Source organism: Thunnus albacares, chromosome 3 (genome assembly GCF_914725855.1).
Source record: "Thunnus albacares chromosome 3, fThuAlb1.1, whole genome shotgun sequence".
Classification (NCBI taxonomy): Eukaryota; Metazoa; Chordata; class Actinopteri; order Scombriformes; family Scombridae; genus Thunnus; species Thunnus albacares.
Window position 1 is genome coordinate 1,399,222 of NC_058108.1, and position 23,433 is coordinate 1,422,654.

The 23,433-nt window shown below is 41.4% G+C and overlaps 2 protein-coding genes across 7 annotated transcripts; one reads left to right on the plus strand and one right to left on the minus strand.

Moving 5' to 3' along the window:
• The first annotated feature begins 341 nt into the window (after positions 1–341).
• lyl1 (LYL1 basic helix-loop-helix family member) lies at positions 342–7,157 on the plus strand. Its single transcript, XM_044345674.1, has 4 exons — positions 342–1,063; positions 2,283–3,801; positions 4,994–5,091; positions 5,771–7,157. The coding sequence occupies exons 2-4, from the start codon at positions 3,041–3,043 to the stop codon at positions 6,313–6,315; spliced, it is 1,404 nt and encodes a 467-aa protein (XP_044201609.1). The 5' UTR covers positions 342–1,063; positions 2,283–3,040; the 3' UTR covers positions 6,316–7,157.
• Positions 7,158–7,238: 81 nt separating this feature from the next.
• LOC122978732 (GTPase IMAP family member 8-like) lies at positions 7,239–22,678 on the minus strand. Of its 6 annotated transcripts, none has more exons than XM_044345671.1 (14): positions 22,435–22,673; positions 22,007–22,123; positions 20,892–21,019; positions 20,408–20,447; positions 20,167–20,285; positions 19,499–19,840; positions 18,289–18,411; positions 15,312–18,163; positions 14,974–15,084; positions 14,255–14,377; positions 13,437–13,803; positions 13,288–13,347; positions 12,889–13,184; positions 7,239–12,749 (listed from the first exon to the last, which is right to left on the minus strand). In XM_044345671.1, the coding sequence occupies exons 8-14, from the start codon at positions 15,642–15,644 to the stop codon at positions 11,274–11,276; spliced, it is 2,766 nt and encodes a 921-aa protein (XP_044201606.1). In that variant the 5' UTR covers positions 15,645–18,163; positions 18,289–18,411; positions 19,499–19,840; positions 20,167–20,285; positions 20,408–20,447; positions 20,892–21,019; positions 22,007–22,123; positions 22,435–22,673; the 3' UTR covers positions 7,239–11,273. The 6 variants fall into 6 exon arrangements, with proteins under 6 accessions (XP_044201606.1, XP_044201603.1, XP_044201608.1 ...); XM_044345668.1 differs by lacking the exon at positions 22,007–22,123 and having other exon boundaries at positions 15,312–15,646; positions 16,657–18,163; positions 22,435–22,668; XM_044345673.1 differs by lacking the exon at positions 22,007–22,123 and having other exon boundaries at positions 18,289–18,324; positions 22,435–22,678.
• Between the last annotated feature and the right edge of the window lie 755 nt (positions 22,679–23,433).

Genomic DNA, 23,433 nt, shown 5'->3' on the forward strand with positions numbered 1-23,433 from the left:
GTACGACTTGGCATGCGTGTATGTGTACAGTACATCGTTGTCTGTTTATCATATTGTGATATAAGTACAGTTGCGGATATTTTCTTGGAAACAGTCCAGATCCCTTCAAAGTCTGGGACTGACCAGTCTAGTGTTATGTATGTGTGTGTGTATGTGTGTGTGTGTGTGTGTGTGTGTGTGTGTGTGTGTGTGTATGAGAGTATGTGTGTTGGTATTGGTGGTGGTGGAGGAGGAGGAGGGGTTGTGGGGGGGGGGGGGTGGAGGTTCCTTATCTACAGGCCACAGGCAGCTTTTGAGGCTCTTATCAGCAGCCACCATATTGTACTAGCACATCCTCTTGTCCAGCAGGGAGCGGAAAACTCTCCTTGCAACATGGTTCCCTCTCTCTCCCTCTTCTCTCTCTCTCTCTCTCTCTCTCTCTCTCTCTCCCACCTCACATTTTGCCAGTATCAGAGCGCTCCGACTGGCAGCCAGTTAGAGCATTGTGTCTTCTTGGCGAAGAGAGAGTGAGAGAAGGAAGGGATAGACAGGACGGTGAAAGAGAGAGAGTGAAGAAGAGAGAGGTGAGAATGACATATGGACAGGGGGGGATGGCAGAGACCTGCACCATCCGTCTCCATGCTTTGAGTGTGTCTTCGTTCAAAGGAGCAACTTCACAACAACAAAAAAACAAATGTGTGTGTTTGGACTGACTTTCGGTCTCGGTGTGACTTCATATCTTTGTGAATATTTTGGACTGTCATTTTTTTTAATTTATTTTTTTTTATATTTAAGAATTTTATTTGCAGGGATTCATTTGAGTATTTGGAGTGTTTGAACGGTGTCAGACTGTTTGGCTCCAATTCTTGATCTCAGAGATTGACAGACAGGCAGTGACAGGCTGCAGCAGAGTGTGAGTGACCTGAGGAGGAGGAGGAGGAGGAGGAGGAGGAGAAGGAAGGAGGAGCAAGAGAAGGAGGATGTTAAACACTGAGGTGACACGTGCGTTCACAGATCACTTGAACTCTGACGGATTTTGCATGACAGACAGAGAGAAGCTACACTGGGTGCCATAATTTTACCTGTGAGTATTAATTAAATTATTTTATTTATTTATTTTTTAAATTTTGAATACAAATCTATAGTATATGAGGCTGGTTTGCAGTCTGTAACAATTATTTTAAATAATAATAATAATAAAAACACATTTGACATCAGTCACTGTCATATTTACAGCATGTCTGTATGTAAATCTAGTGATATTGATAATAATGTCACTTATTGGTTGTTGGAAATTGGCAATAAAAACATTTAGTGATTTATTGATGAGCAGAGGAAAATAGAAATTGAATATGAAATCTACCAGAATTCATTTGATGGATGGACAAATTATTCTCCTAAAAGCTGAATTAAATTTGTGTGACAGTCTACTGGTTATGGTAAAAACACAATTATTTGTGCATTTGGATAAAAAAATAAATAAATAAAAAATAACTCAAGGTGATTATATATGATTTTTTATGTGAGTATTTATAAAATACATAAAATCTAATAACCATTCTAATAATCAACCAATCTAATAACCAGTTAATCACTATTCTCAAAAATATGTCATTATCCTTAATGAATTAATGCAAACTGCTCATTATACAGGAGGATATATGCTTGATTTGACTAAACATTAAATGCTATATCATCTGTATTTCTACAAAATATATGAGATGTCACTGTTGCTTTGTTTCTTGGCAACTGCAGCAAAATCTATCCTGAAACGGGTGCAGCTAATAAGCAAAAACATCCACGTAACACTGAGTGTCAGACACCAAAACCTTTTAAATATTCGTCTGTTACTCTGTTTCTTTGTAGCTTCTCAAGGGTTTCTTTTTATTTAAGATGTTAAATGCGGCTGCAAAATTGAATTATTAAAAAGAAACTACCTGTAAGTGTCGTCCCTGCATCACTGCGAAAGAGGGAACTGTTCAAAATAAAGTCATGACTACTAGAAAAGACAAAACAGGAACAACTAAGATTGCAAAACCTAGAAGAAATAATGAGTCTTACGCCTTACCGAGCAGACTACAAACAAACGTCTCCCTCCTTGAAGAAGTAGCACAACAGTAAATTTACCCGACAACAGCTGCAGTAAGAAATGAATCTGTAAATTTTCATGAAATGTTGAAATCGAAAAATTGCACTCGTGCAAAGGTTGACCTTCGGGCACATTTTCACATCTTATTGCCTTTTCTAAATATACACCAAATATATATCCTGTGTGCTTCTTTTCTTTTTCTTTTGTTCGACAGACTCTTTGATATCAATCCAATCTTCAGCGGCCTGGGACATGTTGAACGCTTAAAAGGATTTTGACTCACATCCTCAAAATACACACAGACAGACACATAGACAGTCAAACTCATTAAGAGCTGCCGCTGGGGATTCTCCGTCAACCTAGAATCTGCTGCTCAGGATGTACTGCAAGAAAAATACAGACATCCAGTTCAAATCAAACCGCAACAACCACCCCAGCTCCACGCCGCACCCAGAGGCGACACTGTAGAATTAGCCCACTATAAAAGGACTGCACGTTGAAGTGAAGGAGTGAACACAGGCGTCTACCCACACTCCACACACAGCTACAATCACACAAGTAAAGGTGAGAATGATGGGTAACAAGGCTGGATCAGTGGGAAGGTGTAGCTCCGTTGAAGGCAAATATAACATGGACTGATGGATAAAAGACTCACATACTGACCCTGGTGTTGAGAAGAACAACTGATGGATTTCAGTTGTTGTTGTTCACTTGTTGTGAGGTAGAGCGGCAAAATATTGCATAATCTGCAGGAAAGCGGAACAAAGGAAAGGAAGGGTTATGAGTCGCCTTTATGGAAAAGACCCATATGCTTGGAGAGGAGAGGTTTGAAGGACGAGCTGCAGGTGGTACACATGAACATACTCTCATACACAGACACAACGGGGACGAGACACACTGACACACACGCCGGGCGGCTGAGTGTTTAAGGAGCTTGGAACTGACAGGGTTTCTCCCAGAGACTTCACCACCATGATGGAGAAGGTTAACTCCACCGGCGTACCTGCCTCACCACCCAAACTACCTCGCCCTTCCTCTGCCTCCTCTTCCTCTGCCTCCTCCCCATCCTGTACCTCCGTGGAGCAGCACAGTCCCCTCCAGAACCAGGCTGCAGCGTCTTCGGACACTATCAACAGCCCACATCCTGCTAACAAGACAGTGCACAAGGGACACACGGATGTCCCTGCTGGCAGCTTGATTCAGTCCCCCAGTGCCACAACGACAGTGTTAACCAGTCACCATGCAGATACAGCTGCTGCACCTGAGCCCATCGTCATGGAGACGGAGCAGAAGGAGGAGAAGCATGGAGAACCGACCACCGCCGCTGCAACCCCTGCTGCTTCAGCCACCAGGTCCCCAACACTTTCCTCTCCACCTCCACTCCTCCCGGCACCAGCCAAGACTTCCCCGTGCCCACTCCCACCTCCAACCTCCACTGCATCTTTCCCTCCGTCCTCATCATCCTCTCCTCTTCCTCCCCACATTCCAGTCATCAGTCTTGGTCACAGCAAGCCCCCTCTCCCGCTCCCCAACACCCCTTTGACTGCTTTACACCCAATTCCCAACCTTCTGCACGGGCCCCATGCAGACCTTCGCCGCAGCCAGCTGACCTGTTTGCCTGTGGCCAGTCCTGGAGGCCCCGGAGGTTCTGGAGGTCCAGGAGGTCCCTCTGCTCCCTCCCCAGGGCCCCTGTTGCCTCAGCAGTACCTGCCTGCTCACGCCTTCTTCACCAGGTTAGATTTGGTTTATATGGATTCAGCCATTAGCACAGAAGTTTCCTAACTTTTTGCCTTATGTACTTATTTGTGACCCCTCGTCACACGTTGCAGTGAGGAGCTGAGAAATGTCAATTTCCCTCTGAATGTTTAATTCAAACCGTTTTTTGAAGCCTAAAGAGATAAAACTATCTAGTGCAACAAGAAAAAAGCAAAGACTTGAAACTATAAAATACTACAGTCTGGTTTCCTGAGATGTCACTAGTAATAATAATGCTTCTTCGTTGGTAAAAACCAAGTTTCTGTTTCATATGAAACCTCAACTGCTGGGATTTCATGACTTCCCATTGTGATTAATAGTAATCTGCTGCACAGTTATGCGAAGTTGACAGCAGGATGTGAACTGTTATGAAGGCACCACACTTTTCTCACACTGAATTCAATCATCAGAATATTACTGGTTACCGAACATGAGTTGCATCATTGAATGTTCTTATTATAAAAACCCTGAAGATATCACTTATGAAGCTACATATTTACTTTTAATTGCAGCTAAATTTAGAAGGCATATACGGTACGGTACAAATTCAATTGACAAAAGGCTGCAAAACAGAACTCTTAAAGCTCTTTTTGAGCCCCTGAAATTGGCAACTTTTAGCTTATTCTAATGAAGAGAAGCAGACGTTATCAAAGTCCTCCTACTCTTCTTCTACTCTGTACTCGAAAAACGATTTTCCAAACAGCTTCTCATAGTATAACAGAGGAGTATCAGCTACAGTATGTAAAAAAGTGGGATTTTCCACAGTGGCTACATCTATGGCTTCCTCCATCTGTCATGGTGGTCTGGGAATAAGCTTCCCTCCCCACTTCTCTCTGGTCTGTTTGTAGCAAGAAGCATTGATCTATTTCATCACCCTGAAGTCGAAACAGCTAGTAACCAGGCTTAATGAGACCGGGCTAAAACTCTGCATGCACACTCAATCAACGCCACCAACATAATCACGTCTCAGTTAATGGCTTCCACCATCTTGGTGTTTGCTTTCTCCGTCCACCCTCCAAGATTTCTCTCCATCTGGAGTTATTTAACAGAAGACAAGCCGGTTTTTATATTTTGCCAAATTTTACTGTCTATGCTGATTGAATATGCAGTTACAAACCTGTTACATTTGCATTAATTGTGCTGTATTAAAAAAAAAAAATCTCTTTTTAGTTCTTACCTGGGTCCCTCAGGAGGAAGCTATGGTGTCATTGCCAACAGCCGGATCAAGAGAAGACCCTCATCACACTTTGAGATGGAGATCAATGATTGTGAGTTTTTGTGCTTCTAAATAAAGAATCAGATGTTGCTATTAGTGCAGCCACAGTGACAGTCATTTTTAAGGTATTTATAGGATGAGGACAGTGTTATTCTTTATTTTCTCTTTGTCAACAAGTACTATAAATGCATTAGTCTGTCTCTCAATACTTCCTTCTCCCTCTGTGTCTGTTGTTCTCGCCCTCAATGCCAAACGTTCCTACTACAGATGTAAATCTATAAAAACAGGTCATGAATATATACTTTCCTCCTAAAAAGTAATTTCCAGAAACAGCAGGGCACTGTAGTCATTTAGCAAATGTTGCTGAAATTGGAGTAAACAGTGAATTTGTAGGGGACTATTTTCAGTGGCGGAATAATTCACATTTGGTGGGCTAGTGAGCGTTTACGTCAGCAGGATGATGTATGAGGGATTGACTGAAAATAAACTACACTGTCCATGTTCATCATAATGAGAGAATATGTTACCCGGGGCAACAGTGTGGTTCATTGATGTATTTTTGGACCACAATGGAGCTCTAAGGCACAGAGGAATAAGCTATATTAGGCTTTGGCTAACTTATTCAGAGGATCAATTTATTGTTGAAACTGATCTTGTCAAGATAAAATATAGAATATGACCAGACTCTTCTTTTAAAACCCGCTCACAGAGTGTGTATATGTGTCTGACAGGCCCTCCTCAGAAACTTGCTCGCCGTGTCTTCACCAACAGCCGCGAGCGTTGGCGACAGCAGAATGTGAACGGCGCTTTCTCCGAGCTGAGAAAACTCATTCCCACACACCCACCAGACAAGAAGCTCAGCAAGAATGAAATCCTCCGCCTGGCTGTGAAGTACATCAACTTCCTGGTCACTCTGCTCAATGACCAGGCCCAGGACAAGAGCATGGACTCAGCTGAGGACGGGGCTGAGGACGAGAGCGCCACGGCCGGATTGGACAGCAACAAACTGAATCCTCTGTTTCGGTGCGACACTCCTCCTCCGCCTCACACTGCTCCACCATCCTCAGCCCGTCCCTCCTTGGCGGCAGCCCGCAGAGACAGGGACTCAACCGATTCAGTCATCGCCCTGGCGAATTCCCCTGCAACATCCAGCTGCTATGGTGACACGGACAGTGAGGAGAGCTTCGGGGCTAAGACCTCTGTGGTGACCCATGGCATTCTGGGAAAGGTTAAGGGTCAGATAAGGATGGTGGCAGCCACAAATGATGAGCGATGACACCAAAAGACAGCATACAAAAGGTGTGCAGCCACTGGGAGTTTAAATGCCACACTGACGGACAGGACGGGACACACAATCGTTGCCAGATACCAAAGTGTTTGAGTCCAAAGAGCCTGTGTGGTTGTCTCTTCCACTCAGTGCTCAAAGTAGTGTGAATAAGGGAGGGGTGGATTTTTGGTGATATTTTGTAGTTTTAATTAGTTTAAACTCTGTTTTCCAGTGATGTGCAAACACTGAGTGTGAGGCTCTGTGTTTTAGGAATTGTGCTTTGGGTCAGATTGAACCTCAACAGAACTTGTGTGTTTTATATCCAAACAAGGTCACAATGTTCCTGTGTTGAATATTACATCTCAATGTCAAATAATATGAATCCAACATGGATGAATTATGCAAAACAGTCCAATCAGATCATCTCAGGCTGGATTAACATGGCAACAAAATGTTGATTTCTATGTGTTAATAACAAAAATCTGATCATCTTTTCTCATTGAGGACTTTCAAGATGTTGAATTATCCCTCTGCAGCCATGAAAATGTTAAATCTTTCACAGCAGGGTTAATAACCTGATGTTTGCTTCCAAATGCAGCCTAAGAAGTTTACATGTAAATAGTCAGCATTGTCCCAGTACAGTTAAGGTAATTTAGTTTAGCATGTGCTATATTGTGCCCCAGTGAAATGCATGAAATGCATTTTATTAATCGAAGTTGCAGTTCTTAATGTTCCCGCTGTTCTTCTAAAAGTTCCTGTGGTCAGAGAAGCAGCGCCGATGGTCCCACCCTGACATTGTGACACACTTGTACCAGACAGAAATAAAGTGTGTTTTAGTTTGCTGTTCCTTATTTGACATCCTCTTATTGCGCTCCAGAGACTGCTCTTTGTCAGCACGATTTCTCAACACATCCACATATTTTGCCATTCTCTGCTTAGTGAATGTTTGTGTATCCTCAGTGTGTTCAGTATGAATCTCAGTAGATGTTCACGCTGGTCATCAGATGTTAAACGTAAAAATGGAGATTTTACAGATTTACAAAAGAACAAAGCATGTTTTTAGTAGAAACACACATCTTATAGGGCTTACTTTAACTCTCGTCCATAATATGTTCATAACTCAACACGCATTATCTGGGCTGAATAGTCAAAGCCAAACTCCATGTTGTTAGTTTGTGCTGTTCACCAGGATGACAGATTGATAGTTACTTTTAACAAGGGAGCCATAAACAACACCGGTTCAAAAAAATAAAACTAGTGAGTGATGTGACACCCTGAAGCCGGATATAACTGTTCGCTGACATTACACTATGGCAACCCCATCCATGGAAAAAAAACAGCATTCATCGTTATCCCATGAAGTTTTCCCAGGGCAGCAGATCTAGGTGGGAACGTTGCACATGCATTGTACATATTTCTTTACGTACTGGTGTGTGTGTGCATACTATGTGAATAAGAACTAAGTAAGGATTTATGTAACAACAACAATTGTAGGTGTGCGGTTGTGTGTGAGGAAGGTCAGGGTGGATGTGGGATGCGGTTAGAGATGGGGTTCAGCATGGTGCGGAGGTGCTGGGAGAGGGGTTGTATAAATAAGAAGTTGGGGGGGTAAGTTGCAGCTGTGTAGTTGTGCTGGTGTGTCTCTGCCTGTGTGTTTTGTTCTATCAAGTGGCCAGGAAACGCCTTCAGTTAGTGCTGTCTCATTGATGGCCAACGAGTTTCCTGGAGGAGGGGTGGTGGCTGTGTGTGTGTGTGTGTGTGTGTGTGTGTGTGTGTGTGTATGTGTGTGTGTGTGTGTATGTTTGAGGGGTGGGGTGGCAACTGCTACATGGAAGAAGGGAGAAGGGAAAAACAGAGAGAGAAAACAGCCACCAGGATGCTCTGGGAACCCCTATACACCCGGTTTCGGGACCGCACAACAGGAAGAGCTGCTTTCACAACAGTGCCACGGCTGCCTCTGCCCGCTGTGCTGTGCCAGGCTGCCCTGTCCCCCCCCCCCCCCCGCTCCACTCTGATACCACAGAGAGGATTAGAGATTGAGGCTGGGGTCACAGTAAAGTCTTTGCCAGGTTTTTACAGCAAAACAATTCATTTGTTGTGTTGGTAGGAGTTATTTCACATTATGACATTATAGAAGCTCACTCTCAATAATGGCTTCCTGGTGTCATTCAGTGATGGATGCATCAGAGTATAAACCCATCGAAGTGTGTTCAGATTGAATGCAAAGCAAATCTTTATTCATGCAAATAAGACTGCTGGACTCTTGCAGTCTGTTTATTTGACATAATGTAGTAATTTGACAGATATTAGCTTTAGGTAACTTACAACACAGAAAACATTTGTGTTTGAGTGACAGCTCAGATTCTGATTTAAGTTCTTTATGTTACTTTATTACAGTTTTTTCCCCCTTTTTGTCTTTTGTACATTTATGGAGTCACACAGCCTTTGGACAGACATGATTTTTTCACTCAAGTTGAAACGTTTTCAGATGAGTCTACGCCCCAATCAGCAAATTCACATCTGTTTGTGTCCCCTCACATCTTTTGACCAATCGGGCTTCCTGTAAGATTTGCTTTGCATTCTGTCTAAACACACATTCAAACTTATTGTGTCCAGCTTTATCTTTGGAAATGCTTTATTAGGAATAACCCCTGGAGATGTACCATCTCATTTTCGAGGGTGTCCTAAATGACAATAATACAATATAAACACAATCAGACAAAATATTTCACTGAAAACAAAAATAACTACGAGATCATTAAACGATACCAAATGTATAAAATAATAAAGACACACAAAATGAGGAGATCATACTCCAAGCAGAGCAAACAGATCATTCAGTCACAAAAAAGTATTAATGTCAGTGATAATATTAAGTAATAAAATTATAAAACATAATTTTAGAGGTGTTGTTATAAGCATGTATATAAACAGGAGACAGGGCATTTTTGAACAAGTGGACAGATTATAAGATGATATGCGTCGGATATTTACAGGAAGATTATTCCCATTAATGGAGCTTTAAAATTAAAGGCTTTCTTAGCTTTAGAAGTAGAGACTTCAGGAACAGAAATAAAGAGCTGTGTAGTGTCTTAATTGGTAATTAGAGGAGAAAGGTACCGTTAACTTTTTTAAATAGTGATGGTAATTGAAATGTATACATTCAAAAATAAACTGCAGCCAATGTTACTGTCTTTTTATGATGAGAGAGCCAATTAAGAGTTTCATATAATGTACAATGATGAGTTATGAAAGGACAACCAAGAGCAAATCTGCATAATCTATTATAAACTATATTGAGAGGAAGATTAGTTTTAGATGCAGCCTGATGTACGTTGGTATAATCCAATATTGGTAAAATTAGTTATGACGCAAGCTTCTTTCTAACAGTAAAATAAAACAATTACTGGATCAGTAAAGATCACAATGTGATTAATATGGCATTTAAATGACAGCTCAGAGTTGAGCCATGGAACCAGGTGTTTGGTGTGTTCAATTCTTTGCAGTGGTGTAACAACAACACAAGTAATAACACACAAATAAGTTATAGATTTGAATTTAATACTTTGGCGAGTACCGAAAATCATAATGTGAGATTTAGTTTTACTGAGTAGTAATTTATCAGCTGTGAGCCACTGTTGTAGAATATTATAATCAGAATGCAAAGCTGATTCAATCTGTAATAAATTAGTTTTAGAAGTGTATATTACCGTGGCAACCGCATAAAGCTGAACACAGCATTCAGAGCAAATTACGGGGACGTTATTAATAAAAAGTGGACCAAGAGTTGAGCCTTGAGGCACACCTTGTTGTTGTACTAATGTACCTATGATTGTATTAATCAATGTGGAGATGGCGGGAAATTCTTTCTTCCAAACATCCTAAATGAATCACATTTTGCACATTTCCTCTTTAACCACATATTCAAATCCCCTCATAAATGAGAAAGGATTTTAATCAAATCAGCAAAGTATAACTGTTCTCACCTGCTCAGCTTTTTTAAAGGAAAGCACAGTTGTTCTAGTGTTTTTAGATCTGCATTACAAACGTTTAGGTCAGGAAAATTAAAGCCTATAATTAGAGCTGAGACTGCTGGAGCCTCTCTAACCTAACTCTCCTTCTTCTGATACAAGAGGCCAAGCGGGGAGATGCTGGCCGGCCTGGGACTCAGAGATAAAAATGTCCTTGCCGCCACCCACCTCCTCCAACCCCCTGCTGTGCCCCTCTTGCCACCACATTCACACCCACATGAACACAGAAATATTGATATCAGTCAAGTACAAACTAAATATGCACATCTCATGCGAGTAGTGGTGATGCTAGAAGGTTTTTGGTCCTAAAAACAGCTTTAAAATGAAATAATGGAAAAAATATCATACATGGTCACTTTAAATGCTTTAAATGTTAAGGTGTTTTCATGGTATAAACCCTGAATAGACTGAAAAACAGACACAGAAGCAAATGTCATTATAAATGTTCTTTAATTAAGCTCTGAGGAACATTACAGTATTATAAGAGAAAGTGACTTGCAGTCAAAAAATAAAAGTCTGAATTTATTGCTGACATTTAGATATATACAGTATGAACAAAAACCATTGGCTCCAATATTAAAATGACATTATTTTCTTATAAACTTTGAGTCAATTTCCAGCCTGTTGTACAGTAGATTAACTGCTATTTCTCTTGTTTGCATGCTGTGTTTAAGGATGGGGTGATATTGAAGTTAAGAATCATTAAGACATTTGTTTATATGACAGTAAATCCAGTTTGACAGAGTCTCATTGTGTCTCTATTTGTGAAGAAAGAAATGAAGACAAAAAGGACGAGTGGATACAGAATATGTGCATTTCAAAATCACCAAGATGCCAAAATAAGAATGAAAATCTTTTGCCTGTTTTACATATTCTGACGGTAGTTGATGTTTTTACACTTGTTACACATTTTATTTACATGATCCTTTCAGTCGTTCATTCTGTTTTCAATACTTTCTCTCCTGGTTTTATCATGGAGTCCATGTTGTCGTTCACTGTTCTTCCCACATTTTTTGCAGCTTCATCTGTGGTTTCTGATGTGTTTTTCTTGCTGAATCTACGTCTGCCTACTTCAGTTACTGCAGATCCAGCAGCTGCCCCCACAGCTCCTCCAATCACACCCCCCAAAAACACACCCAGCACCAAACCCAGCAACGCACCCCCTATGACTACTTTGGGCACTTTTTTAGCAGTCGTCCCAAGTTTCTCCCACACTGAGCTCTCGGCAACCATCTTGGCTCCGGCTTTGGCCCCGGAGCCCACCTTCCCCCACACGGGACTCTGTGCCACTGTCTTTGCACCCGTACCAATTCCAGCTCCGAGACGCATTGAACTGTCTGCTAGCAGAACAGCCCCAGATTTGGCCCCTGAACCGACTTTTTGCCACATGGGACTTGCTGCTGCTGCCTTTGCTCCGGATCCGATCCATGCAGAACCATCCACCACCACCTTGGGAACTCTATCTCCTACTAGTTTGGAGACATGTCCAGCTCTAGCTCCCACCTTCTCCCACACAGAACTATCAACCACCATCTTCTGGATATTTTGTGCTCCACTGCCGACCGCTCCCCACACTGGACTATTTTTCACTTTCTTTGCTCCCTCACCGACCCACACAGAGCTATCCGCCATCAGTTTGGGCATCATCTTTGCAGTAGACTCCATTTTCTCCATCATGGAATGGAGAAGTGAAGGGGACATGCTGGAGAGCGTGATAGGAGGAAGGCTCTCGATATTCATGGTGCTTACACTCATCTCTGCCTCATCCCTTGCTTTCTCAATCTCATCTTCTCTCACTTCCTCTTCTGCTTCAGCCACAGGCTGCATGTAGGGATAGAGTGTCCTCTGTTCAGTGCTCAGCTGTCTAACTTCTCCTCGTCTTTCTTCTTCTAGGTTTTTCCTCCTCTCCCTTGTTATCTCTACCTGTCTCTGCCTCACTCTGTTCTCAGCTTCTTGAAAAGCAGGACAAGAATAACACTGTCCACCAGCCTCCCTCACCGTCTGCTCCACCTTTTCTAGCAGCTCTGCCACATTCTCCCTCTCCCTCCCACCTCCTCCTGTCTCTATCACATGAAACCTGTCCCCACATTTCTCCACGAGCCTCAACAAATCCTTACGCTGAGCAGCAATGTATGCCTCCACGCTGTCATTCCCCGCCTTCCCGCTCTCCCTCAGTTGATCTAGGTAAGTAAAGAGGACCAGAGTGTGTCTCTGGACTGCCTCTGGGCCAAAAACAACCTCAAGAGCCCTGAGAGCCTGCAGCTCATTCTTGGCAGGCTGGTCTAAGGGGACACACAGAAGGAAAGCGTGGGGTCCGGGACTGGACAACGCAATGCAGGAGGAGATCTGAGCTCGTACCTCATCTGGAGCACGCTCTGAGTTGAACCAGTCCGGGGTATCCACCACCGCCACCTGCAGGAGGGAAAGAAGAGAGATGAAGCAATATACACTAGAAGGCACTGCAGAGTTATAGGAAATCTGACAGGTTTTGGGATTTCTGGAAATGGCAAATAGTAAAAAATTCAACCTCTGTAAGTTTTAAAACACAAACCTTCCTGCCTGCAACAAGTGCCTTCTTTTTCTCACACTCCTGAGTGACGGCTATGAGGCTGTCCGGGTGTGACTCAAATTCCTCCCGACCCAGTATGCTGTTGCCAGCTACGCTCTTTCCTGCTCCAGATCGCCCGAGCAACACTAGACGCAGCTCTGAAGAGGATGAGGATGTGGAGGGAGAGGAAGCAAAGGTTGGCATGGAGGAGGAAGAGGAGGAGAAGACAGGTGAATGAGGTGAAGAGGTGGGAGAAGCCTCTGGAGATTCCTCTTCAAAGCTGTTGATTCTGTGGTGAACTGAAAGGGGAAATCAAGATATTAGGGTGGAAATGTTAGAAATGACAATTATTCATAAACATCAAACATCTACAGAGTAGACTGTTGAGTGACAGCGACTTACATGTAGTGACTATTTTCGGCGCTGCTTTACTCTCAGACATTTGTGAGAGTATAGCTCCATCTGCAGAGGAAAAACAGTCACTATGAGTCCTACTTTTCTTCTTCCTTTACATGACATGGTGAATAGAACCCAGTTTTATTGGCCTTTACCTGCATTTAGTCTGAAACTGGGGGTCTTTTTCATCTGACTGTCCTCATGCGGCTGTGAATATGACCGTGACTCTGGTGCTGGAGTTGAATGAAGCCCGTTAGACACTTGGCTCGCTCCCACTTTTCCCTCCATCTCATCCCTTTCTTCATTTCTCCTCTTCTCCGAGGCAATGCTGTGCTGCTCCTCTCTTTCAACACTCCTCTGTTTTTCTGTATTTCGTTGGAGGGTTGACTCTCTTCTCTCTTCCTTTTGAGCTCTAAAACTTTCCATCAGTTCTTGTTTTCTTTCTTTCACTCGTTTGTCCAGGTCTCTCTCCTGGACTGTTTTCATGTAGAATACCCCGTGTTTCTGCACCATACTCTCCACCTGTTACACAAATAAATACACAGTAATGACTTTCATATAGGAAATGCACCCTGTGTAAACCATGGTTACATTTAATCCTGCTGCAACTTTATCCCTGATCAGAAATACAGAAACCAGTCCTGACTACAGCTGGGTGTGATTTCATGAGTGTGAAACTGGGCGTTGCCAGGAAACACTACAGCATGCACAGCTCAGCAACCTTCCCAGACAAAACAATTAAAACAAAGAGCCCAAACACAGGCAGCATGCAATAAAAATGAATTTTACATCCAGAAAATGTTAAAAAGTGCCTGACAAAATTAAAATATCATCTCCGCCGTTAAACAGAAAATTCAAACTGACTAAATATGTGACCATAAACAATAAACATAACAAAACAATACAATAGTAAAACAGAGAAACACTCACTAAACTCTACATTGAAGTTATTCTGTTAAGTCAAACCTGTTACCTTCTCCAGCAGCACACGGACCTGCTCCCTGTCCTGTTGCTGACGATTATTGATGACATCATACCTCCCCCCGCAGCGCTCGATGATCTGCCTCAGGCCTGGGTGCTCTTTCTGCAGGTATTCCTGCGTCAAAGGATCGTTTGTGTGAAATTAGATTTGCAATAGTTTGCCTCTGAAATATCAGCTGATGAGTCCAAACTGGACACAGTGAATGGTGAGGAAATATTACATCAGTATCTGTGAGGTGAAGCAGCAGTTTCCCTAAAACGACCTGCATGTTATAGTTTGTTTTAAAGTCGAGGATGCTTCCTCCTCTTTCCAGCTACATTTTAAATACACAAACTGATGTAATATAGTTTGAAATGTGTTTAAAAAACCTGGAAAGTTTAAACAGATCACTTTTATTCCTGTATCAGTGTGTCACATGACTGGCTAACCTCATTTAAAATTGAACATAAAATCTGAATTTGAAATGCAGCCCCATGAAAATCAATAGTTAAAATCTGTTAAAATTGCACACTGAAAGAAGTACAAATTGTCAGGAAGGAGTGTTATATCGTTCTGGCTTAGTGCACTGACCCAGCAACAAGCTTCTGTGCTCCAAAAGTTAAATTTCTGCTCTACTTTTTCAGTGAATGTGACCAAAATGTATACAAAACTTTGTGAACGTGAAATGTATCTCTAAGCACACCACAGAAGTCAGGTGTCATCTCTGTTACCTCCACTGTCCTTCCCATCAAGTAATCCCCACAGGTCAGCAGAACCAGAGTGTGATCCAGCACTTCTGCCCCAAACACCTCCTCCAGCTCTGCAGGCACCCAGGCCTCCATCTGGAAACACCACGGGAAGGAGAAACAGAAAAACTCATTATTAGGGTTTTATTAGCTGAATGTACTGTCAAATATCACTAGAAAAATATGCATGCATAATAATAATACCAACAACTGAAAAGTCCAAAGACTCATTTCAATCATCTAAATGCCATTGATGTTTTCATGAGTTGAAATAAAAGCTAAACCAGGATCAGGTGGAGGATCAAACAGAGACTATAACTAACCTCTGTGAACTGGTAAACAGGCACCAGCAGCAGAATAGCATGCGGACCTGGTGCTACCAGAGTCATGGCTCGCTCTGTCTCTTTCCTGACGCTGTCCTCCATCTTGCCACCACTCCAGTACCATCTCGGTGCCTCTACCAGGGTCACCTTCCTGCCCTCGGAGAAGCCCTGTCGCAGCTGGCAGCTCCTGGAGTCACCGGGAGAGGCAGGGTTCAGCTGGCTCAGGATAGTATCTCCTGATGATGTCTTTCCACATCCAATGTTCCCCACAAGGATAAGTCTGAGCTCCGGGGGAAAGGACCCATCGTGGCTCCCTCTCAAGTGTTCATTCATAGCTGCAAAGAGAGAGAAAAGGGTCACATGTGACTGCTGGATGTAATTCTGTATCACAGATCACTGGTGCTATTTGTAAGTAGCTACGTTAACTAACTGAAAGCAAAGGTGTGTTTCTCTTCAGATTCTGTCAAAAAGATGAAACCACATGCAAATAAAACAGGAAAAACAGGGAAGTGGACAGGTTGGGTGAGGTAGTTTAATCCTCTGAGGTAACATCTGATATGAGGATGAGCTACTTAATAAACGTGTAAATGTGTCTCATCTGTTTCATCTGTGATTGTATGATTTCTCACCTTCCTTCTCTCTCCTTAATGTTTGTGTCTAGTGGTTAAAAGTACAATGTCTTCTTATTTAGTTTCCTGCATGTTCACTTCATCCTCTTTCACTTGTTGTGCATGAGTCAACAAGAACTATGATAATTGTTAATGGCAGCACTCTCACTCACTCACAGCAGCTTTCATTTCTCTGGAACTTTTCTTCCTTACTCACCACGTCCCTCTTTATTCTCTGAGTGCATGATACACCACACCTTGCCTATCCTGTCCAACTACATTCTACCAGGACTATTATATGTGGACTGATATGCAAACATGCACATAACCACCTACAAATGCAAACAAAAATAAGCCGTTGAAAGTTCAGAATCACAGCAGACAAACAGCGAAGTCAAGTCTGAATACAATAGCTATAAAGTGAAACTCAAACATGGCATTAAACTAATACTTAAAGTAAAGAGTATAATTAGATGACAGACACTAGTTGTGCATTTATTTAAAGCTGACATAACACTAACGGCCATTTGCTCAGACCTACACACAGCTAGCTGGTATAAACACACTACGGTGCACATAATAGATGGGTTAATTCCCTGCTACCAAATAGTAATAAAAACTTTGTATGATCAGTTAATAATCGACAATTTGCTGCTACAGTTGGCTTCTTCTTTATTACTGAGATAACTCCTACATAGACCTGCTATCATTATTCAAACAATAGGAAACATTCTTACCTGTCTGAAGTCTTTGAAGCTGTGTTCATGTACGCTCTTCTCTGACTGCTCTGTTATGATATGTTGGCTCTGAAATATATCGCTCATCCAGACAACTTCAGTACCTGTCGGCTCACGGATGGGTACTTAAAGCTGTCTACGCAGGTGAGGGAGGTACCTGTCTCACCACTCCCAATTCAGAACACATGCACATATGAACACACTCATAAGTATAGTTTTTTTCGTGCGCAACAGGTTTCTTTGTCTGTCAGCTGCAAAACATTCCAAGATGGGGTGGAGGGGTGTATCCTGAGGCAGATGTGAATCATTCTACCATAGTTTTATCTACCACACCCCTAAAAAATGTCAAAACTCATCCATAACTGTCAGATAAGCTCTTCTTCAGGGTTCATAGTTGCTTATTCCTGTAAATATTTTGATCTGTTGAAGAGGACAAAAATGTAAAAACAGACAGACATGACAATATACAAAGCTGAGTCAGAATAAACTAAAGAGGAATCTCACTCTGCTTCTGTTGAACGTCAGTCAGATGGACATTCATAAAATAGTTCTTTGCAGTTTCATTCTACATATTTTATGAAACTCTTGAAACCTCAAGCTTCAATTCTTCAGGCCTCTAACTTTTAGATCATCTAATCAAATCACAGCTGGATGTTGGATTTACTGATTATTAGAGCAATCAGAGACAGATAATAATATATTTAATTAGAAATGACTTAAGTACTAACCTATAGACAATTAGTTAATTACAAAACCACATGGAAATGACTTTATCTCCGAGCATATATTTAGCTCATTAGATCAGTTGAATGGTTATATATTGCAGTACGGCAGCTTCATCCTCACAGTTCGAGCTCAAACTTTGTGCTTCTTCACAATTCATTGAACGAGGAATGAAATTAGCCAAAATATGACAACATAGCTGCGCATTTAGACGGGAAATTAATTAGTTCCTTCTGTGTCGCTGCTGTCTTCAAATCTTATGTCACTGGAGATTCACACATCAAGTGTGTCCTGGTGCACATTTACACTTTATACTAAGTGGGCACAAATCTGTACTTATTAAAAATGAAGAGGGCTTGGGTGATGAAATATTCACAGCCAGAGTGTTATGAAATTAACATTACACTTAAGTATGAACCTAAGAGCATGTTTATTCATGAGGCCCAGACACCACATTTATAGGAGGCTTGATCAACTTCAATATGATCCAGAAAAAGGGAACCATCTCCCCACAGCGCCACTTCCACATCATACAACACGAAAAATTCAGTGTTCAAACACACCTTTTATTTGGACAACCAATATAAGTAAACTTACATATCTGTTATTAACACAAAAATAATGTTCATAGTGTAAACCAATATTGTTTGAGTGTAATTCTTTTCCAGGTGTAAACTAACCTAAAGTGTCTTTCAATATATTAGAATGAGCCGTATACAGCCAGAGGAGTCTTCATCACTCAAAACCCCGGCATCACATAGGAAATGTTTTCCAGAGTAGCAGCCTTTAAAAAAATTAAGGATGATAAAAAATGTATTTGTGTTATAATAATTTGTACGTGTGCATGCATGATGTGCATATAAGCACAGTGAACATGACGTGATGCATGATCTACTGACTGTCACTCACCAGTGTGTGTTGTGTGCAGCTCCTCAGCTCTGGTATCTGTGAGGTGAGACAGATTAGCGGAGCCAGCGCACACAGCAGAGAGTCCAAGAGCAGAGACAAGCTACTGGACACACACACCGACTTCTGCAGACACACACACACACACAGAGGCCTGTGAGATTAATGCATGTTTTCTAACAGTCAGAAGTCGGTCTGTGGTCTGAAGGATGCAGCAGAAACTGAGTGTTTTTGTATTTAAACTGATTATTGTTTAGCATGGGTCGATGTGGCTGAACATGCACATATACAAGTAGACACAGGTTTGTGTCAACGCTAGAGGAGGTTAAACAGTCAAGTGTTTTCATTTTAGAACTGCAACAAGTTGAACTTTGGCCAACAAACCAATTTAATCATCTTAAAACTAATTAAAAATCACTTTTAACGTATGTAATTGGATTTTGTCCTTTATTTGTACTGCCCATAAATAAAAGCAACAGGTACCTTTTGGGAGTCGTAACTAATCAGATTAAAGGGACAATGTTATATTTACATTGAGCAATAATCACAAAAACACATTGTGTGTATCCTTGAGGTCTGACAAAAGTGTTGAATGTATTTTCTTCCTAATAAAACTTTTGCAAAGACGACTTTTAAAGTATTTTACAACCTGCATTGTTTATGTGCATGTCTTTCTTCTTCCCTGCCATTGCATGTTTTTCTTGGTGCATTACCGCCCCCTGGTGACAGATAGTGACCTACTCACCTGCTCCTTAATGCTACTAGAGGTCAGAAACTCCAAACGGGACATCGAGTCAGATTTCTTTTGTTTATCACATCTTGAGTGCCTCAATATACATAACATGTACGATTTTATCGCCATCGTACTGTATCTTTGTTCCCCAAAATCCATGGGCATCTCTACAGAGTGTGAGTACTACAGGATGTGTGGTACAGAGACCTGTATTCACTAATCTCTGGTTGATGTATTTGTTCACAAATACACAGTCATTTAATTAGTCACTGTGCAATGTGCTCCTGTCTGTCCATCAGTTCAAAAGAACATGCAATATGGGTTCATGAAGCAACACTAAGTGGGGTTATGTTATTTATCAAATATTATCACAACATCAAAGAAAGTATCCCAGAATATCTAGAAGAAATCTAGTCCCAGTGTTTTACCATATTCTGACAGTGAGATTATTCTGTTTGACACTACACTGAATATACGCACATTTGTCTCCTGAAGATGGTGCCCAATCAGGGACAAGGATTCCCCCAGGAGGTGTAGATGAGCTGCAGCACTAACAGGATCCCGGTCAGAGCAGCCAGGATCCCTGGATGCGGATCTGAGGGTATCCCCAGCTGAACCGACGGGGCTGCACATAGAACTAACGGGAACGTCAGTCATGGGACTAAGTGTGGAGCTCATCGTAGTAGCGATGGCTGTCTCTGAACTAGGAGCAGGTATGAAGGGACAAGGTCTGTGGGTTACTTGTGTGCTAACCGGACAGTCTGCAACGCTGTGCTGGTCATTTTGATGTACCCAGTACTCTGACATGGAGCTCGGACTTGCCTGGGGAGGAGAGAAAGGTAGAACGTGGTAATGTGGAGAAGTGAAAGTATATAAACTTTGAATCACCTATTGGATAATAAATTACTTGATCAATGCTGCCATCTAGTGTACAACATGAATGCAACAAGTCTTGGATTTTCTTGATGTTAGAGTTGATGTCTTACAAGCTCAGGATCTCTATTGATTTCTTCTTCAAGCAACATCTGCTTTAAAGTTCTTCAGTTTTGCGAACACATCTGAACTGCTGTTCTTACAATCTTAAAACCAAGACAGACAAAACCACGGTGACATTTATTTATGTTCTTACATCTCATCTGTTCTCTCACCTCTTCTTCTCCTCCTCCTCCTCCTCTCTCTCCTGGTCCATCTTGTGACACACAGACTGGATGGACGGCAGGGAAGAAGGACTCTACTGCACCAAATTGAGGCTCAGCTCCACTATTACCTGTAAAGTGTCATGTATTCATATCTAACAGTTGAGGATTATCCCTTTTCTGCACCTTTAGATTACACTCTGGTCCTATGAATTCAGCAATCTCCACATCTGATACCTTAAAAGCACCTTACCAGGGTGTTGTCTTTCCTTAGTAGGTGTCATATTTGGTTCCTGAAAAAGGTAAATAATAAGCACAACTATAAAAAAAAAAACTATCAATTTTGCAAAGCATGATACACACAAGATGTATATACACACGTCACGATAACTGTGGAGCTGCGTAGGAAAACACCTACTTTTAATATCCAATTGATCATATACCTACTGTATTTATTTAATACATTACAAAACAATGTCTGTTTCACTAAGTTTTATAGAGAGCTTGAATGGAACACTGTGTACAAAACTGCAGAGTCTGTTTAATTTACAATCAAAGCCATAAACTGGAAAACAGCTGCACTGCACAACTGTTCTGCACAAAGCAGAAGAGTTCAGAGTTCAGATGTCTGCACCTCTGCCTCAGCACTGCAACAACATACCACTTCAATATCGATGCGAGTGAATTAACATAATGGCAAGAGACTGTAATTTGAAAACTGCAGGCCCAAAATCCACCTTGTGAGGCCTCATGTCACCATCCTCCTCCTCAACATCCGACTCTGGTTCCTCAGCATCCATAAGAAAGTGTTTGTGAGACCTTTTCTTCTCTCTCTGGCAGCGTGCAATCACTAGACCTGCTTCATCTACACAGCCAGGAATGAGAGGGAGAGATTCAGACCAATGAATCTCAAACCTCTAAACTGACACAAATTAGACCACGGACCCCCATCTGATAAGATTTTGTCTGAGGGTCCCCCATCTGATAAGATTTTTGCTTTTGATATGTTTTCTTACAGAAAGTGCATGAAACCCCAAAACGGTCATACATTGTCATTGTGTTACTTATGGATGGATTTATAGTGAAAGTAAATGATTCCCCTAAAGGACCCTTGGGGGTCCCCAAACCCCACTTTGAAAACCCCTGAACAGCTGCAACATTCAGTATGAGTGTGAGTTCCAGGTGTGACTGTAAGGAAAGTCTATTTAAATTTATGTTGTACAGATTTATGTCAGATCAAGAAGGAGGGTTAACTAAATGTATCCTGCTAATATAAAAAGGTTTTGAGTTTTATGAGTTTGGCATGTTTGCTGTAAATATGGCGCCCTGAAAAAAATAAATAAGATAAATATAAATAAATCAAAATAGAGTGGACCAAACAAACAAAAACAAGCGGTTTAGGGTTACAAGCATGAGTCAGCTGTCACCCTTGAAAATATACTGAAGTTACACAATAAATCTGTAGCTGTCTGCTCCACCCTGGAAATGAGCTTTTCTAATTGTTTGAGTCAACATATTTTTTTTTTATCTAAAACAAATGATAAACGGAGGACAAGCTGTGCTGGAAGAGTATTTCAAGTTCAAAGTCTGTCGTTGACAACGATAAACGTTTTAACATGTAAACGTTGAAAAACCGGCTGAAGACTAACAGTTAACTTACGGAAAAGTTTAATATCAGGTTTTTGTTGACTGAGCTACGAGCTAACATCTGATAACGTCGACTAATAATCCATTTTCCTGCCACATTTTCTTCACCTGCAGCCAACTACGTGTGAACTTGCCTCGACTTCATGTCGGTAACGGAGCTGAACCGTGTGGAGGAAAAAACTGCTGATTCACGTTTAGCACTTACTCGGTTTCTCCCTCCCTCCCACCGGCTTTCTTTCCGCTGAGTCACGGTAGACGCCAATTTAATAGATGACCAATTATGATGTCTGGCTGCTGCTGGCTGAGCAGAGACATGTCAGGTCTGCAGGGCAACATCATGGATGTGTAAGAGCAACAACATGTCTCACACAAAATGATCTTAATCATACCAATGAACTCTAGTTTACTGTTTTACTTTTGTTACATTTATCTGGTTATAAGCCGAACTGATTTATATTCAGTAAATTAAAACTGGCATTTAAAAATGTTTGTCATCTTAAGAGGACCTTTAAAGTAGCGTGTAGAAGTGGCATCTAGGGGGACCAATTTGGCAGAACTGGAATATAATATTCATAAGTATGTTTTAATGAGTGTATATTTAACTAAAAATAAGAATGGTTGTGTTTTTGTTACCTTTAAAATGAGCCCTTTATATCTACATAGGGAGCGGGTCCTCTTCCCCGGAGCCCACCATGTTGCACCCATGGATGTATAAAGGAAACATACAGGAAACATACAGGAAGAGGCCAGGCTTTGAAGAAAATTAGACATAGCGGCCAAACCGTGTAATTACAACGTCACGTGATGCACACTGGCCTAAAAAGACCTTTTCCCACAGACTTACATAGTGAAAGAGACGTCTGTAAATTAGTGGATACATTTCTTTTCAATCTCACCGCTGGATGCTACTAAATCCTACACATTGGTCCTTTAATTACTGAGAGTAATTTTTTTTTCATCTGTTTATAGCCAGGCCCCTTGTTCCAGTTGGTGTAAATCCTCAAGTAATTATATTTTATAGTCTTGTCAACTCATGTAAATTTATTTTATTTCTATGTAGCATAACCCAAAAATCACAAATTTGCCTCAAAAGACTTTACAATCTGTGCAACATGACACCCTTAGACACTTTATTCTTCTGTTTATTTTAGACAATTATGTTTTTTCAAATTTTGCACCAGCAGGTTAGGGAAGACTGTTTCCTGTTTCAACATGAAAAGGCACTTATGCACAAAGGGAGATCACAAAGAAGTGGTTTTCTGAGATTGGTGTGAAAGAATGAATAGAAGAATCATTTAAATCATATACTGCCTCACATTTTTCAGCTCCGGATAAAGAAAAACAAATATGTACAAGAATTTAGAAAGCAGCATATTTGTGTGCACATAGAAGCCTCCACTGCCTGTATCTGCTCGACTTCTTGGGTACTTATAGCTCAACGTGGTTAAACTTGTTCGTGTTTCTCATGAACTGAGAAGTGGGTGTATTTTCCTGAGTAACTCATGTGATTGTTCCTCTCCATGAGTCACTGTTTCAACACTTCCACCCTCTCCGGTTTCGAAAATATACTCCATCATGCTAAGAGTTTGCTCCTCCTCTGATCTGGCTCAACAGCGGAATTCCAAAGCTGCA

What these genes read in the sequence shown, in the direction of transcription:
- LOC122978732 (XM_044345673.1), bottom strand. Translation starts at nt 15,644, where the DNA reads ATGAATGAACACTTGAGAGGGAGCCACGATGGGTCCTTTCCCCCGGAG. An exon ending in CTGTTTACCAGTTCACAGAG is followed by an intron (nt 15,085 to 15,311) that starts GTTAGTTATAGT and finishes TGGTGTTTCCAG; the next exon opens with ATGGAGGCCTGGGTGCCTGC. An exon ending in TGATGGGAAGGACAGTGGAG is followed by an intron (nt 14,378 to 14,973) that starts GTAACAGAGATG and finishes CCTTTGACGCAG; the next exon opens with GAATACCTGCAGAAAGAGCA.
- lyl1 (XM_044345674.1), top strand. Translation starts at nt 3,041, where the DNA reads ATGATGGAGAAGGTTAACTCCACCGGCGTACCTGCCTCACCACCCAAA. An exon ending in GCTCACGCCTTCTTCACCAG is followed by an intron (nt 3,802 to 4,993) that starts GTTAGATTTGGT and finishes ATCTCTTTTTAG; the next exon opens with TTCTTACCTGGGTCCCTCAG. An exon ending in TGAGATGGAGATCAATGATT is followed by an intron (nt 5,092 to 5,770) that starts GTGAGTTTTTGT and finishes TGTGTCTGACAG; the next exon opens with GCCCTCCTCAGAAACTTGCT.